The sequence below is a fragment of the Haemaphysalis longicornis genome, unplaced genomic scaffold (genome assembly GCF_048455015.1).
Source record: "Haemaphysalis longicornis isolate Haplotype H1 unplaced genomic scaffold, Haemaphysalis longicornis Haplotype H1 scaffold_2, whole genome shotgun sequence".
Lineage (NCBI taxonomy): Eukaryota > Metazoa > Arthropoda > Arachnida > Ixodida > Ixodidae > Haemaphysalis > Haemaphysalis longicornis.
Window position 1 is genome coordinate 26,815,232 of NW_027526295.1, and position 18,116 is coordinate 26,833,347.

At 47.3% G+C, this 18,116-nt stretch overlaps 1 protein-coding gene across 2 annotated transcripts in view; it reads left to right on the forward strand.

Moving 5' to 3' along the window:
* The first annotated feature begins 14 nt into the window (after positions 1 to 14).
* LOC144168806 (peptidyl-prolyl cis-trans isomerase NIMA-interacting 4) overlaps positions 15 to 18,116 on the forward strand; it is a 28,614-nt gene continuing 10,512 nt past the window's right edge. The window contains exons 1-3 of one of the 2 annotated variants that reach the window (XM_077697775.1): positions 15 to 48; positions 631 to 794; positions 7,724 to 7,843. In XM_077697775.1, the coding sequence (XP_077553901.1) occupies positions 642 to 794; positions 7,724 to 7,843 (273 nt within the window). In that variant the 5' untranslated portion in view covers positions 15 to 48; positions 631 to 641. Of the gene's footprint in view, positions 49 to 376; positions 522 to 630; positions 795 to 7,723; positions 7,844 to 18,116 lie in introns of those variants that run through there. The other variant, XM_077697777.1, reaches the window with a different exon arrangement.

Genomic DNA, 18,116 nt, shown 5'->3' on the forward strand with positions numbered 1-18,116 from the left:
GTTTACGGTAACACGTGTAGCTCTTCGCCGGGAAACGAGATTCAAGATGTGAGTTACTCTCTCTTCAAATACAGTTCTTTCATCGCTCATGCAAAAATAATTGTTTTTGTTGTTATGAAAAACTGCTATAGCAAGCATATTACGTGCGTTAAGCGTTCACTGGAAGCCGTGAAACGGCATCCTCTCTTCCCACAGCTACCGCTACGAATTCCTTTGATTGCCTTGGGGACTTCGGTTTCGCGCGAGGTTCTACAATAACAACAATAACAATACTTTATTTCAACCCAGGAGGGCTGGGGTGTGCTGGAAAGGCCAAAGGCCCATACCGAAAGGCCCAGCACACCGAAATCATTTCGCCCCTACCAGCACACTGGTAGGGGCGAAATGATTGCCTCCACGGGCGTTGCCCAAATTTCTCGTATACTGTAGCTTATTGTAGCAGCAAGCACGTTGCTTACAGGTGCAGTAAAGCGCAGGGCGAAAGAGCAAGCCGTCTGTGATCAAACATCACAAACCCCATCGTACGCTCTCCGCGGCTACTGTTTGCCGACGCTTTTATTAGTGTCGCCGCTCAGCACTGTTCATACGTAGCGGTGTTGGGGAGTCAACCCGTGTCTCTGCTGGTTGCAGAAATACCCGGGATGCCGCCTAAAGGAAAAGGCGGCGACGCCAAAGGAGGCAAAGGCGACGCCAAGGGGGCCAAGGGCGGCAAAGCGGCGGCAGGCAAGGGTGGCGGGGAGGAGGCCTCCGACTCCAAGGGAGGCAAGCAGGCCAAGGGGGGAACCGCCGTCAAGGTGAGCGAACCAAGCGTCAGTCAGGTGGCATGACTGCGTCGGCAGTGGAGTATGTCGAATGATCCCCAATGTGTCCTGCTGTGACGCCCTGCGGATCGTCACGGGGAAGCGAGTACTTCATTTGTATTGGTTCCTAGATGTCGGTGGGGCTGTTCAGTGGTGCATGCTCCTAGGGAGTATGCATGGGTGCCGACTTGATGCATTGTGGTAAAACGCCAACTTCATCATCATCATCATCATCATCGGGCTGTCTACGCCCACTGCAGGGCAAAGGCCTCTTGCATAGATCTCCAATTATCCTGGTCCTGTGCTAACTGCGACCAATTTATCCCCACAAACTTCTTGATTTCGTCTGCGTGTTAGATGTGTAGGAGTACGGATGGCCGAGCGGTAGGAAGTGACTACCGCGAACAGGAGTGGGCCATCAGGCCCGCGAAAGACATGAGCTCATGCCGAGCCGTTTGCCCAGAACGAACTGCGTTTATTTTCTCAAACCGGCCACTCGCCGCTGTGCCAGGCTTGCACGGCTGAACACAGAACTATCAGCGTCACGTGGGGGCACTGCACACGAGCTAGCATTGTAACACTGCCCATCCAACTTTCTGCCGCCCCCTGCCCCGTTTGCCTTCGCTAGGGATCCGCTCTTACAACACCAACTTACCGTCCTTCAAACCAGGTGGCCGTTGCAGTCACCAATGTCGACAAGATTACCGCACACTGTTTTCTCAAGGGTCAGCTCGAACGCACTGATGCTCCTGGATCAATCTTATTACACAACAAAAACAGCGTCAACGAGGCGTGCTTCTAAAAATGGCATCATGCAGACCTGATCCCTTGGTGCTTCACAGAGGCGACTGTGCTATGTGCTTGGAAGTGTGGCCACACATTTTTGACATCCTCAGTGGTTTTATCACTACAATAACCATCCCCCTTCAAATCGATAAAAAGCCTGAAGTGCCTGGGACACCGCAGTATTTTCGCCTCAAGTATTCAAAGCAGCAACTTTTTGCCTTCTTTTGATGCATTGCCTTTTTTTTCACTGCACAAGTGACAAAAAAAACAGTGACACACTCCCACTTGGACTGAAGTCATCCTGGCATGATGAAAACACAAGTTCCTGACTGCACACACATATTGCGAAAAACTTCAGCAAGTCGCACTTTGCCTTTCACAAGTATGTAGTATTGGCAATTGCAGCGGTAACACGCTAAGGTCCCGGCAATAGTTGGCTTCCACATGAAACGTGCACTTAGTGAGCGCGTAGACAAGTAATTGTTTGTTTACCTTAAATATGGTAATCCCGCTTAGTGTCTTGACCTGCTTGTGAGAAAACCTCCAGTCACTTCTGGTTTGGCAGCGATAAAATTTATTGTGGAAAGAATGAAACCAACGGTGGCAGCGTCGTCGACACACGGCCACAGGTTCACACATAGCACTGTCAGGGATGAAGAGCAGGTACAAACCAGTTTTTGTCCTATTAGACGCCCTACTGATATCGGTTAGCATTGAGACATTATTATTAGGTGTATTCGAGGGCACTGGTGGATTCGTGCAGCTGCTGACAAGAAAACTGCAGCATGGGCTTATAGCAGCGACCGTGCTGGCCTTGTGCTTCAGAGCATGGCAGGATGGCATATTACCCATAATGGATTATGTTGGCGGCGTCCATGCATGCTCCCTATTTCGTGAGTGGCTGTGACACTTTAAGGGGACAACGAAGTGTAAAAACAAGTTTGCTTTTATTGGTAGATCGCAGTGCTGTAAATGCAAATATGCCCCTCGCGGCAACACCAGTTGCTTATTAACGCTGGGAAGGCCAAAAGCAGTGCATTCGCAGATACGCGCATGCACGGCTCTGTTCTCCACTGATAAAGGAAGACTTGTTTCACACCTTGTCGTCTCTTCGAAGGAAGTCTGTTGTAAGCACGCTTACCGTTCCCTGCGCTGTAAACCTCCATCCATGGTGTGACTCGTGTTGGCTGAGGAGATGGGCAGTTGCGCTGCAGTGGCCGTGAAGAAAAAATGCCCGCGCAACAGTTGTCAGTCACATTGGTGGAATGAGATTTTTTTCACTCTAATTGACTCGAACGGTCGCTGCCCTGTGCATTCTAGGCTAGGCCTGATGTTGCCTGAGTTTGTAGTGTGCAGCTAAAGCAGGCGAAAGCCACCAGCGTTGACTCACAAACACTGAGGGAATGGATGAATTTTTTTAAATGAAGTTTCACATGGCTCATTGAAAGGAAAATCTGGCAGTCCAGTGTGCAGTTAAACCTGGATGTAACAAACTTTTACCTGGATTTAACGAAGTTTTTCAGTTCCCCGTTGTCACCCCCATTGAAGCCTGTGTGTTTGCAACCTCTATGTAACGAAGGCATGCAAAGATTAATCTCAATTTAACAAACTCGCAATGCTGATGAGTCGTCGTTTTTGTACTTGCCCTGAAAAATTAGAAATGCACTAACTTAGCGAATTTCACTGACATCGCAAACTATAGTGTGCATTTCCACATGTGAGTGGGGGGGCGGTTATGTACTAGGCATGCTCGTCACCGTGTAGTCGCACGTCTCCACTGCTATCTGTGGTGTCAGTTCGTTGTTGATGAGTTCTGCTTTTGGAAAAATGAAAAGTTTTGTCTTTTCGAGGCAAGCTTTCGAATGCGGTCTCCGCCAATTAAGAAGAAAAACGTTGTGGCCAGTACAGTTTCCACCTGCTCAACTATTTTGATTGCCGAAAAGAGCATGAAGTTTGCAAAAAGGCACCCTTTCAGCATAAGTTTGGTGCTTGAAACTCATTAAGGTGCCGAAAAGTGTCAAAGCATGAAAGCGCGAATTAAATTACAAACAAAGGGTTAATGACGTCGCTTCTTTAGAGCTTCGTATAGTGCCTAAGTTCGTGTGAATGCAGCCGGTGGAAATCACGCTGTTTTACCCCGTGAAATAAATCCTTGAAGGGCGAGTTCACATTCACCGATTTCTAACATTTTGGTTTTGTTTCTGCTTCATTCACGCAAGCCTCAACCTGAAACCTGCCAAAAAATTGCGAATTTTCGTCAAGTATCCAGGTTTGACTGTACGTAGAAGACTCCTGCGGAACGAACCCATGTGCTGCATGCATGAAAAAACCTGGTTAGGGAGGTGTTAGGAACAAGGGGAGGGAGATTGGCTCAGTTTATCGCAGCAGAGCATGCACACAGCAAGCTACAGCATGGATCGCAGCTCAAGCAATAATGGCAGTGGTGCGGCCAGAGCAGCGTCAACGTGGCAAGGGCAAACACTGGCTTCACGTCAGGCTTTGCTGGTTAACCACCTGTACAGGCGCATTTTTCTCTGTATCATTGCACTTTTTCGGGGAGCAGTCTTCCTTGAGCACGTTGAGGGGTTCGAGTGAGGGGCTGAGGTCTTTGGTAATCCCAGAGTGGCTGTGATCCCGCGACGTGTGGTCATTGTCGCCCCCCACTGCTGTTGGGGACACTGGGGGATCAGGCTCCTCATACCTGCAGTCCCTGATCTGATCAGGGCAGGGACAAAATGGCACTGATCACCCTCTCAGTCGCTTTCCCTCGCAGCTCCAGCAGAACAAGAAGGTGACTACTGTAGTGTCAGGTTTCTTCCTCTGTAGGGCAGTGGGACACAGGGAGGTGGTTACTGATTGGACAAAAAGTCCATTCAGAGAGGACTTTACAGTTGCCAGCAGAAACAAGGAAAATAAACGAGAGAACAGGGGTAAAGTAAACAAGCTGCAACGTGTAAATGGACAGCGCACACGATGCATGTCAATTTAGCCATGGTGTGGCGAATTAGACGAGTTGGAATAAGTTCATGATGGTCAGCACAGTTGGAAACGGGATGAAAAATAGTACGGACGAATCGTGTTGTCCATACTCTTCTTGTCCCGTTTTCATCTGCGCTGACCAGATTGAACGATTTTGTTACTGAAGCATGGTCTGGCTGTTAGAATGCATGGTGCTCTATGGCGTGCTCCCGCACAAGGTGGCATCTCCAGGAAGACTTGCACAGTTTGTGGGTGTAGCTCCCTCACAACGCAAAGACATGAAGAAGTGCCAGCTTCCCCCAGGAAGGCTGTGGCTTTAACAAAACGGAGGTGGTGAGCTGCGATTGGAACAGTAGCTTTGCGCAGCTGCTTGTGTGAGGGGTTGGAAAGACAGATACCAAACGAGATGCTTTGCCCCTTCTGTCCTCGGACATATCATAACTCAGTTGGCGGTACAATAAATGTGATTTTTTGCATTGATAAACTATTCATTTTAATTTATGTATTTATTTATTTGTTTGTTTGTTTGTTTGTTTGTTCGTTTGTTTATTTATTCAGTTCTGCAGCTTGAAAGCCCAAGTGGGGGTGGCAGGAAATGTGCAATTGTATACAAGCCACTTTTTGTGCAAAAAGTAACAGAACAAAAATACGGGGTCAAAAAAAAAAAAAAGAACACCGTGAATTTGGAAACACAAGAAATTAGTGCAGTGTCAATGGTGGGAAAAAAAAAGACTTGAAAGGAGGCGAATAGCTTCACAGAAAGGCGCAGGACCAGAATGCATTCAATAATGGCTTCAGTCAAATATGCTTACAAGCTTTGTACAAGTGCCAGTGCAGGGACAGGTAGCAAATTCCATTCTTCGGTGGTGCGGAGGGAAAAATGAAACTCAAAAATGTTGGTCTTTGGAATGAAAAATGGGGTTAACACCTGTCCATGTTTCAACTGGAAAGAACCATGTTTTTGCACGCGCCTCAGGTGACAGGTTCAGTGCAAAAACCCACAGGTGTATGCTGCCTTTTTTTTGTCAATGCCTGACTGAGCAAAGCAGCTTTAATGGGGGTGTTGAGCCAAGGCGTGGCGGGAGTCGAAAAATGAAGCTCTCCAAAGAGAAGCAGAGGGTTTATTTTCGTGGCACCCAGTGGTGTCTTCGTCGTTCGATTCCTCGAGGAGCCAGCCGCGAGAGCGAGCTCTGAGCGCGAGCTATCCCTCACCATCTCCGTCGCATCTAGGTTTATTCTTCGTCCTCTTCATGCATCGGAGAAGCGTGGCGATGATAATTTTCAACAGGGGTGTTAGTCTACAGCTGAGTTTTATGCCTTCTCCACTGCACCCACTTTTCCGGTATTGTGTGTTTGTATTCTTTTTTTGCTACAATTTTTGTGGTAACAAGTTTCTACATGTCTGTTGTTCAGGGATTTCTTGAATTGTTTTAATAATAGTGGCCTTCATAGCTGTCATTCAGGTGTTGTAGCTATTTCCCAAGAACCAAAGAACACAAAATACAACTTTGGTTTGTTTAACAAAATGCTTTTTCCCAATAACAGTCATACCAGTTTTATCGCAACCTTCAAAGAAACAATCAAGGTATTGGCGAACATGCACAAAGAAGTGGCAACTCCTTGCCCACTTTCCGGCAATACCTCCATGTTGTCACAGAATCTTATTTATGCTAATGACGGCTGTTGAAACATGTCTGGGCAGTTGCAGTGGGTCCCCAAGTTCCCTATGATCGCATCACTGAACGCTAACATGCAGTTAAAAACACTGATGACGATGTGTTTAGTGATTGACCATGATACATCAGTCCTGCTCCTAACATGTCACTGTAGTGGGAAATTTGAAAGTTTTCCAATATTTCTTGCCTTTTTTTTTGTTAGCGGAGGACACTGGTCTTAAAACAACTTCTTTTTAGTTTCCAAGTAAACTTTGTGTAACTTGTCAGTCTTGCTGTTTTTTTTTCCCCACTGATTTCGAATGTGCCATTAGTTTTTCAGCTGGTCAATTAGTTCCCGTGATAATCAGAGATAAATAGCCATTTTCGGTCAGACAATAGGCAAAACAGTGTTGGTCATAAAACTGTTATCTTTACATTTTCTGATGCTACGAACCCTGGTGAGTGCAATAACCAAAGCAGTTTTTTTTTTCATGCACCGCATGTAACTAATTTTACAGCCCATTAAACACTGGTGGCGCCAGTGGCAAGGAACCATTTCCAATGCACATTTCAAACACTGAAGTTTAATGAGCTGTAAAATTAGTTCCAAGTGATGCATGAAAAAACTGCTTCTATTATTGCACTCACCAGGGTTCATAGTATCAGAAAATGTAAGGACTGCAGTTTTATGACCAACACTGTTTTCTCTATTGTGCAACTAAAAATGGCTAATCATCTCTAATTATCATGGGAACTAATTGACCGGCTGAAAAATAATGGCACATTCGAAATCGCTGGCAAAAAGCAACAAGACTGAAAAGTTTCACGCAGTGTACTTCAAAATTAAAAGTTGTTTTAAGACCGCTGTCCCCCCTTAAAAAAAACGGTTTTTTGTGACTGTGGTTTATCTGAGTTAGTTACCAAAGGCTAGTTCTTCCAAACCAAACAAAGCTGTCTTCATGGCAACCATTGAGGCACAAATAATCATCATCATCATCGTCATTTATTATACCCTTAAGGGCCCCTTGCGGGGCATTACATAAGGGGTGAGCAAGTACAGAAATTCCACCGCAGGTGATGGCCGATAGTACAGGCGTAGAAGTGAGGCAGATTCATAAAGAAATGGCAGCAACACAGCAAATATATGTACATATGTACCGAAAGGAACTGTAACAATAAAAATAAGGAGCGAAGACCCCTTTCAAAATAATTAATATGAGCCATTGATTGGCCACATGAACCAATCAATCCCACACATGTCCCCACCCGCGGTCACGTCACCCAAAACTCACTCTCATGCACTCATAGCACTCATAGACATAGAGTCACTGACCGCGCGGAGTGGTCAGTGGTCAAAAAATGTGTCGATCCTTCTGTCTAAATAACACCTCTACTGCCGAGATTTCTCTTTCCCATTAGTTTAGAAGCAACGTGTTGCTGGCAGCTCTGCGTTTGGCTCTCCCCCCCGGTGGCCGCTCGCTCTACGTGCGATGATGCATGCAGGTGCGCCACGTGCTCTGCGAGAAGCAGTCCAAGGTGCTGGAGGCCCTGGAGAAGCTCAAGGGAGGCATGAAGTTCAACGAGGTGGCCGCCGCCTACAGCGAGGACAAGGCCCGCCAGGGGGTGAGTCCATGAACCAGCCCTGCCTGGTCAGGCTCACGGAGCAAGAATAACAGCGTCATGCGAGTGAAACTGATTGTTATGGGCTTGTCACGTCATTTGGCCGGGCAAACCGGATGCATAAGAACAAGGCGTGCAATCTGCAAGAACAATAGCGTGCACGGCGCCACACATCACGCCACTCCTCACTGCCGTAATGTTAAAAGGTTCTCGACGCAAGCACAGTGTACAGTTAGCTTTCGCTCACTTTCCCGGTCATGTCTGTTCCGGGTTGTAGCTGTAACCCGTAAGGGTCCGGTAGTGGATCACCACTTGAGAAGCTTGCCAGACACGCTGCCGGAGACCAGGTTGCGTAGCCCCAGGTGCCGTCGGAAACTTGTCTCGAGTGCGCCGCCCGAGCGTTCAAGCCCAGCAGCCCCCACTGGTGCTCGTTTCCGAAGCCGCGAAGGGTGCGTTGCCTTTGGCTGCTATCTGGAGGCCGGCTGGGCACCTTTCCAGGGTCGTGGCCTAAAGCTTCATCGCAGGTGGTGGTGGGGGTACCAGTGAAGTGGCTCGTGTCTACTCAGGGGCCCAGGAAATGGGCGCCTTACCAAAAGAAATTTTGTAATTTTTGTAGGGAAGGAAAAATATTTAAATGTTAGAATGGATTAGCAGTAGATGACTAGAGAAATAAAAGTAAGGAGATTGGAGAAGCAAATGAAAAAAAAAGGTAAAAACGAAAATGTCAACCTTCTCCCCCTATCCTCCTATTCCTATGTATTCTTTTCTCCCTATCCTCCCCCTCCCCCCCTACACCAGCAGGCGTTCCGGTGTCCGCCCCCTAGGCGAGACAAACTACGCCTGTTGGTGGCTTTTCCTTTTCCTAAGTACAATAAATACATACATACATACATTGAATGACAATAGACCCTATGCAAAATGCGCCCCGCCATCTCACGTCGACTCCGGTAACTAGGTCCGCCATTTTGGTACGGTCGTTTGAAACCGAAACCAAGTAGCAAAACATAGAAGGCGGGCATTGACCGCTCTTGGTGATGGACTACAATGCCGGAGCATTGCTGCGTGCTGCAGTGCACGCAACGAGAAAATACCTGTCCAGATGGAGAAAAGGCACGTGAAGTTCCACACACTTGAACGAACTTTCTGACGCGAACTATGCCGGCGCGAGCAACCTTTGTGACACGCTGAGCGCGATGCGCTGGGAGCGAATATTTGTCATTGGTTCGCTAAGCACGGGATTTCGTAGTCGCTGTCCAGATGAAAAATACAGCTGCGTTGGAGTTCTGTGGTTCAGCCTTTGTATTATAAATGAAGCCTGAGCGTGCGTCACCTATTTATGACTGACAGCGGCGCTCGAGCGGGGAAACAGTACCACACGTTGTCAAAATTAGGCTTTATTTCTTCACTCGTCCCTGTGGCTCTACGCCCGCTTCATTTCATTGTTAAATGGTACCGCTTAGCCCCTACACGAGCCTTTATCTTACCTAGGGCTGTAAACTTTTCTTGCCGCACTACGCCGTCACGGCGCGGTTGAAAATTTCCTCTGTGGCGGGCGCGCACGGTATAGGAGTATGTTGTTAGTTTCTTTTCGGTGCATTTAGCCGCGTGTCGTTGCGGAAGTGGCGTACACTGTTTTATGATGATCTGACGTTAGAAAATTCGAGTTTCTGCACTTGGTTCCCGATTGGCCGGGCTGACAGGTTTGTTTACGTCAAGTTAACTTGTTGCCCATTGTCATTTCAGCCGCGATGTATTTACTGTCGAATATTTTGCGACTAAAATACACTCTCACTCCTCTAGTCGGTTACATACTGCATGCATGCCTCCGACGTAATGATAGTGGCCATTGATGTAGGTAGCTGAAGCAATTTTCAAGTTTTCATAAAAAAAAAAAAAAAAAAACGGCCAGAGTTGCATCAGTCCGCCGCGCATCAGCTTGAGTGCTTTTGCTTTTTTTTGTATCCACAGTAAAAATCCAAGTAAATTAAAATACTTCGCTGATTTCTAGCGCGTGCAGTATAGCAAACTGTGGATATAAATGGAGCAAAGGGAAGCATTCGCGCACCGCTGCATGCAGCTGTCTAGTAAACACGACGTTGCCCAGCCGCTGCGTGCTCGCGAGATGACCACGGCGAAATGTGGCTTGAATGCTTGCTGGTAGCTCATAGGTGACCCTCCAGGTGCCATGCCAGTCCTTGTCTCTGTTACTGTGTGTGTGTGTGTGTGTGGGGGGGGGGGGGGCGGGGGGTGAGGCCAGGAAAACTGAGGCAAAAAACCCATTCCAAAGGCTACCAAGTTTTCTCCCGAGCGCTTGCACGGCACTTTATTGCTGCTCGCATTGCTCCGGCACTCGACGTGCGCCGAACAGACGCATTGGCAAGGGAAGGGAGGGGCCATTTTCTTGCGGGCTTCTCCAGTCAATGTCTTGGACACTCGCTGGCTTGATGCCCTGCTGTTTCAGACGTCCCCACTGTTGTGGCAGTTGTGCACGCAAGCTCCGGTGGCGCCTCTTTAAAACCTTGGGCTTGCAAGAGGACGAGTAGGTGCACAGCTGCCAGGATGTGACTGCATGCTCCACTGCAACCCGCCGGGCTCTCGCACGCTGCCTCCACAATCTCCCCACTGTCCGTCTCAGAGGTGAGGCACACAACATATAGGGCCGGTCAATTTTTCTCTGGGAGCGAAAGCAGCTGCTAACCACATGGATGAGGCCCAACCTGCAAAAACAGAGAGAGTAACAGTAAATAGCACTCAGGGAAGAACAGGACTAGTCCGCTACAGTTTATGCTAAAGGGACAGAGCAGAAAGCAGTGGCCGCAAGGAACAGACTCAAAATGACCAGATTTTGTGTCTTGCTTAACACTGTTGCAAGGGCAATAATCTACACCTCAAACAGCAATGATGTCAAAATTGTTTTTCAAGTTCGAGCGTGCAAGTATCGCTGCACGCTTTGTTAATGTACTTTCAAGAGAACCTCACCGTAATGATACCAGTACCCGCATATTCGTGTTCGTCATAACTTAAGCAAGCAAGATAATGATTATCTGGAACTCACTTCCAAAACCTTTCGAGATAAACAAGGAAACATTCTGGCTATAGCGATGACCCATCGAATTTTTTTTTTTTAATTTTAGTTCAGTGAGTTCGAGCTAACGAGGTTTTACGGTATTATCTGTTCGGGCACACTCAAAACATGCGCTTTAGAAACTACCACAACCACCCCACTGCCAAAAAAGGTCAAGCCAGACGCACAAACAGATTTTTGCGGCAGGACATGCGCAATAAATAATGAAAACACACACAAAAAAGAAAATTCAAGGCGCATGTGCACTTTTGTAGTTGACTTCGCCGCAAAGCACGAATGCTTTGCGGCAAACGCGCCGGCTGACGACCGTCACGGAAAACGGCCGCAACCTTTCCGTGAACATCAGCGCCAAAAATCGTCCCGTAAATTCCATGTACAGCATTTGAAAATACCTAATCCACCCACTAGTGGTACGGTCTGGCGATTGTCGCTTTCCTCTTTCAGGGTTACTGCAACAGGGTCCCCGCTACGCATTTACATGGTAAACAACGGTGAACAAAGTGCTATACAAATGCTCATACCGGCTAACTCGCGTCAAGGAAAAAACAAAGATTTACTTACTGCGAGTCGCACGTGTTTGTCCACACCGATGAAGGCGAGCAATGCGGCTCGGTGGCTAGGCGGCATGCCCTGCTCCGCTGCCGCTCGGATGGGTCTTTGGCGCGGCACCCCGAGTGGTGTGAGTCCTCAGACACAGTCGGCATGCGCAGACGAGTCCTTCGTCCACAATCCGTGGTCGGGACCCGGAAAACGCAGTCCAGTTTGAGCCATACCGCGTTACCGTCACCTACTCTTCCACAGTAAACAATACGAGACTTCGCGATCGTCGCCCGTACCAATATGGCGGACGGTCTTGTTTACATCAGTGTTGCTAGATCACCAAGCAATTTCGCATAGGGTCTATTGGAAGTCATAAACATGAAGAAGGAATGCGGCACAGACAAGGCAGTGAGCTAGGCGCGCATATATCTGACAGGGGAATTCAGCAGAGCCAAATGATGTCTAACACAGCAGGCGGCCTAATTCCAGGACGAATGAGTGCGACGCACGGCAAAGATCCCCGTGGCAGAATCCCAGTTCCTACGCCCCAAATGACAAAATAAGTGGAGCAGACAGCGGAAGGTTTAGCCAGCTGCATGTGCTTTCTAAGTGCCTTCATCTTATGTCAGCATCACTTGCTCTCCTCGCTCCACAGGCCTGCCTCTTCCTCTTCCACTTCTTCCAGTCCCCTCCTTTGGGGGGTCGCCCATGACATTCCCCGTGTCTCCTTTCTTCCTCTTCTTCTAGTCTTCTTCGGGAGGTTGCTCTCTTTGGTGGGTTGCTCATGGCAAGGTTGCATGGTGCTGAATGGTTTTGCGTGTGTTCGTGGCAGTCATTCAGCATGCGTACGGGTGAACGGTAAAACCTGTTCCATTGGTCATCCCATCATCTCTGGCCATTGGTTGTTGCCCTTATCATTAGCTGTAAAGAGCAGAGACAGGCAACGCATTTCTTATTGTCAACGTTCTTCTCAGTGCGCTTGCACCAGGCCAGACACGACCAAAGTTAAAACTTAAGCATTGTGCTGCCATTGCCACATGGCATAGGAAAGGAGCTGTAAAGAAGAGGAGGGTGCAAAAATCACGTACGCTTACAAGCTGCAATCTTTGCCTTTCTCATGCCATTTGTGCTGGACTGCTCCCAGTGGTTCTGTGGGAGTATTTGAAACTTTCAAATGTCGAAGTGAATTACACAGTGCTATACCTAATTTACCTTCGAATCGAATAGCACCGTCCGAAAACCTTTTAAATGCATCTCAAGGCTGCAAAACAAAAAAGGGACACTTGTTTCTGTGAACTCAGATACGTGCATGAAATTGGGCCTAAAACACTAAAACACGTACACAACATATTCTTTGCAACGACCTAGAACTGGTTGGGCACCGAATGTATGGTAATTTGAGCTCTTACAATTGGCCGTTGCAAACGTGCACCTGCTGTTTATCTGCTAGCAGTGACAGGCTTTCCCACAATGCACCGGTGATGTGCGGGTAAAGTGCAAGAGGAAGGTGCTTATTGGTATAGGGCCAACTCTGCCCTCCTGCTTCTCTCTTTGCTTCGTGATAATATAGTGGCCACCCTCCGACATAGTCCCAGTTTGCTAATCAAATGATGCGCACAGTTTATGTTGCTATTAAGCCTGCAATGTTCCTTTTCTTTTTTTCGTAATAAGACATTGGAAAACGGTGATCTTGTCTTCTATCTTAAAAGGACCGACAACCAACTTTTGTGGAGTGCATTTCATCTAGCTCATATAAAAGCCGCAATTTCATGTAGTGGGGTCCCAAACCACAAAGTATTTCTAAAGAAATTGGCAGAAATAATTTTAATTTGGCAATAAGCTACTAGTTGAACTCTGAAGGGTCCAAGTGAGTGTGTGGCAGTACTTGAAACTTCCAAATATTGTAGTGAATTACACAGTACTACGCCTAATGTACCTTCGAATCGAATAGCGTCGTCCGAATGTGTCCAAATGTGACACTACGACACTATTGCAAACAGCTCAGTTGGTTTCAATGCGTGATTCAAAAGCTGCATAAAGAAACGGGGAAGGCTGCACTTTAATGTTGTCGTAGCAGGGAACGAGTTTTTAAATACAGTGGAGTCTCGTTGATACGATTCGGCATAATACGTTCTGCTCCTTCCCGGCCGACGTCACTCAGAAATACAGTCGAACCCAGTTATATCAAACTCGCAAAAAAACATCGATTAGTTCAATATAGGGGATAATTCGATATAAGTAAGCTAACAATTTACACATCATAAAAGCACATAGCATTTATAAAAACATTTTGTTGATGCTGCCTTGCTTTCTCACGAAATAGACCTGTATTTTCTACTTGAACAACGTCGCTGTCTGATACAGTATGCACTTTTCCACGTTGTCTGAAAGGTCAGAGCAGCTGAGGCTGCAATCTTTCACATTTGCGAAGAAGCACCGGACTAGTGCAAGTGCACCAATCACTTTGGATGTTGTGGCCAAAAGATTGTTGTTACCCGCCGCAGTGGCTCAGTGGCTAAGGCGTCCGCGGCGACCGCTTTTCTGATGGAGGCGAAAAGCGAAAACGCCCGTGTGTGCGAGATTTCGGGGCACGTTGAAGATCCCCAGGTGGTCAAAGTTAATCCGGAGCCCTCCACTACGGCGCGCCTCATCACCTGCGTTGCGTCGGCGCGTTAAACCCTACAATCAATCAAAAGATTGTTGTTGCGCCTGCTTTCACTCACTATGATGTTGGCCTTCCAAACTCTCCCATGGTTGCGACACCATCATCCCCACTCACAAACTTGCCGACCATCGATCTGGCAACGGCTTTCGGTAATTTCGATAGCTCGCTCCACACTTAGGTAACACCAGCTTCGTTGCACTCCTCATGATTTTCAGTCATCACGTGCACGGACAAGCCGGTAGATTTTAAGTTATTTCGGGCCATTTCTTTCGTAACATCTGCCTAGAACATATTTCGACAGGGTGCTCTCGGGAATTTTGTGCCTGACAGGGACGTCTGACTTCTCACCAAGTTCGACTTGATTTACGACTGCCAGCTTCACGGCGAAAGGGAAATTTAGCAGCTTTGTGCTAGCTAGAGCCACTACGTTATCCTTTATTTAGTGACAGTAGCACTAGCCACCACAGCTACGCTTCCGAAAAAGACCACAAAGTGTGAACAACGCAAATACAACAAGCGAAAAAAAAAAAAGCATGGCAGGTGGGCCGAGACAAGTTTTTTCACCCGGGGGGGGGGGGGGGTGTCGATGGCGCGCCCTACACGGCACGATTATGCTCCATCTAGCGACCATAATTTCTTCTTTGCCCCAGGGAAAGCCAACTTGGGGGGAACTTTTGCATAATTTTGCGTTCGGTCTATCGGTTGTCGCTGGTATTTTTTTTTTCGATATAAACATACTTTTTGCTATATATTCTCATTGAAAATGTAGCGTGTCCAGAAATAGTTTGATATAAAGGATATTTCGATGTAAACAGGTTCAATATAGACCGGTTCGTCTGTAATGCATATTGTTGCGCTTCGTACAATCGCATTTTTGCCGAAACCTGGATAATGCAGCCACAAAAGTACATCTTGAGCAACAGTTCTAGAAATCTTCCACGAGTTGACACGGTTACCGTCACAGGTGGAGGTTATCCACTAATGTCGAGGTAAGAGTCTGGAGTTGTTGCCCAACATAGAACAACAGCTCATGCGGGGATGTCAGGATTTGGTGTGAATGCAGCAGTTGTTCAAATGCCGGCTTGACTGCTTCGATTAACGAAATTGGCCTTTTTGAAGCCACACGTTTGAAATCCAACTTAGTTAATTAAGCTTTGAAAAACCTTAGTTAATTTCCACACTGATGGCATATTTTAGGACCCTTTTTGGGAAGCGTGCCAAATTTGGGGTAGACACAGTGTTACATGCACTCAGTGTTTACTGATCGCTGCGTAGAGCTTTTGCAGGGCTTTGTAACGGAACTGACTTGTAAACTGACTTGTAATTGAGCGGAACGTGAAATTTTCGGATTAACCAACCCACCTTTATTGTTTGCACAATGAAGTACAGAAGCTAGATTTGACTATGTACCAAGCCACACTCACGTCTCGTCTCCTCATTGATGGGTCATTTTGATCTGCCAATAAACATCCTGTGAAGTCATTCAAGTCAGGAGTCGAGTACCTGCTGAAAGCTGTGTCTGATGCATTTAGCCTGATACAACAGCGACACACGAGCTTATCAGGCAACTTGCTCTGCGACCTGTTGAGTATAACCTGGCAACAACGAGTTGGGAACTTATACAAGCCAGCGTAAATATGGAGTGATGGCTCATTGGTTCCCTTGCAGTCACCCTACGTAATTCCTCAGTACAAACTGTAGGCAAGAAATTTTTCAGGGGGATCAATGTGGCGCAATAAATGTATTGTATTTGCACGTAAGGCATTCCCAATTTAAAGGAGCCATGAAGACAAAATTCAAGTTTATTTTATTCGAACGATTTCGTGTTTTATAGTGCACCCAGCGCTTGTCCGGATGCAAATTATGCTTTATTCACTGAGAAATAATTCAGTATAAGTTAAAATTTTGATTTTCCCGCTAAATCGTGCGTTTTCATAGTCTGCAATGACATCACAGGAAGCGCCACTCTGCAGCCGATTGCGGCATGGCCGAACTCCACTCTCCTACTCCGGCACGGAGCCTCGTTTACTATTAGCCAACCTAGATGGCGCCACCATACCGTGGCAAGCCATTTTCTGCCTGTGGTTTGTTTTTGTGCAGGAAGAAAATACTCGCTTTGTGAAACATAGTGCTCGCTCGACAAATATGGTCACGTAATGCCCTTTCTGGCGTCAATCGGCCAGTGTCGTCTGAGACAAACCCAAAGCACCGCAGTCCTGTGCACCTAAACCAAGCATAGTGTGTGCAGTACCAACAGCAGTATACGCATCGGTACTTCTGTGTTTACGTGTGGTTTTGTAAGTTCCACGGTTTGTCCCACGATTCTTACTGCTTTAAAAAGAATGTGCCCTAGATGTACCGTAAAATTCCGAGCAAGCGCCCCCACCCGTGCAAGCGCCCCCCCACCACTTCAGTGCTAATGTCAAATTTCCGCGCCATTCTGGGAAAGCGCCCCCCCTACCTCCACGCAGTTATCACGCACCACGTGCAGGCAACACTGGCTTGCTGGAGCCAGTCTAAGAATCCAATCCAATCTGCTTCAACCGAACGCTACACGCCATTTGTTTCTTTGTGTTGGTGGTGGTAGGTCATGCATGCCTACACAGTTGCAAAGAAAATCGAGGTGATCCGATGGCACCGAGAGTACGGGGGGTCAAAAGGCAACTTTAAGAAGCCGTCGCGGCAGCAGGTCCTTGTGGCGCGCTGCTTCAAGGGGTGCGGCATTGCAAACGCAATCGATGGCTCCGTGGACGGCGACCTGCACGGCGGGCTGGCAGATGTCGGAGCCGTTGTGCCAGAAGACCGGGGCGTACTGGAAGACGAGTGCGCTGAACTGTTTTTGGCTACAGACTCCGAGAAGCCTTTCGATGGTTTCGAAAGTGACGAACAGCAGTAAGATCAAGCCGTGGCACCCGAAGACTGAGGCAGCAGAGTGCTGCAAACTTTTTTTTTTTTTGCTGCTAAGTTTTCCAATGGTTTCCAAAGTAACTAACAGTAACATCTTTTGCGTAATAAAGTTCATCTTCCTAATGAAAGTTTAAAACCACGTGCACTGCGTTTTTTTTTTTCGTAAAAACAATTGTCGCCGCCATCTTGAATTTTGTTGCCGTTCCGGGATAGCGTCCCCCCTTCACTTTGCCGGTAATTCCGCCTTGCTGAGGGGGGGGCGCTTGCTCGGAATTTTACGGTAGGCGCAAATAGCTCCTTTGCCTAGCTTATAAGTGCTGCCTAATTTGCGTTTGCTTTTGCCGGCCTCCGCCAATCGCAGAGCTGGCTCGCATGACATCATAGGTTCTGTTGCAGAAAATGAGCTGGTGGGTTGCATGGCCATTCCCTTTTTTCCTAATTATGTAGCTTATTTGAGCCAAGTTTACCTTAAAAGTGCTGTCAGTGTGATTCTAACGAGGTAATCTTTCGGATGAACCAAACTTGTGTTTTCTCTTCATGGCTCCTTTAACACCCAGGTGTAGCTTTGGCATGATAAGCAGTGGACGAAATTTCTTTACAAGCACACTTGTCCCGAACACGAGAGTCTTTTCTGCAAGGGGCATTTTGGGCCTAATGTAAACATATAAAAAGAATGAGACGGAAATCAGGGCGGGCACTTGAAAATAAATGTGCACCCATCATCACGTTGGCAAACTATCTTCATTAGTGGGCAGTGTCAGCACCTTCATGTTGAGAAAATATTGTTGTGGCTCGCAGGAGAACAAAGCTAGACAAAATTATCCTCTTTCCAGAGTAGTATATAAAGAAAGAAACATTGCAGGTTAGAAAAAGATACGCTTTGCCCATCTTTTGAGTAGAAAACTGGAGGGACTTGGGCTGTCAGTGTGCAGCTGGGCTTTCTTACCCCGCGGGTGTTGACAAAAGGAGCTGGAGTGTGGCCACATTATCAGGATGCGAAGAGAAACACAAGGGAAGAGTTAGAGCAATGCCAAGGGGGTAAATAAATAAATAAGGCTCTCCCTGAAAGTACCTTCCTC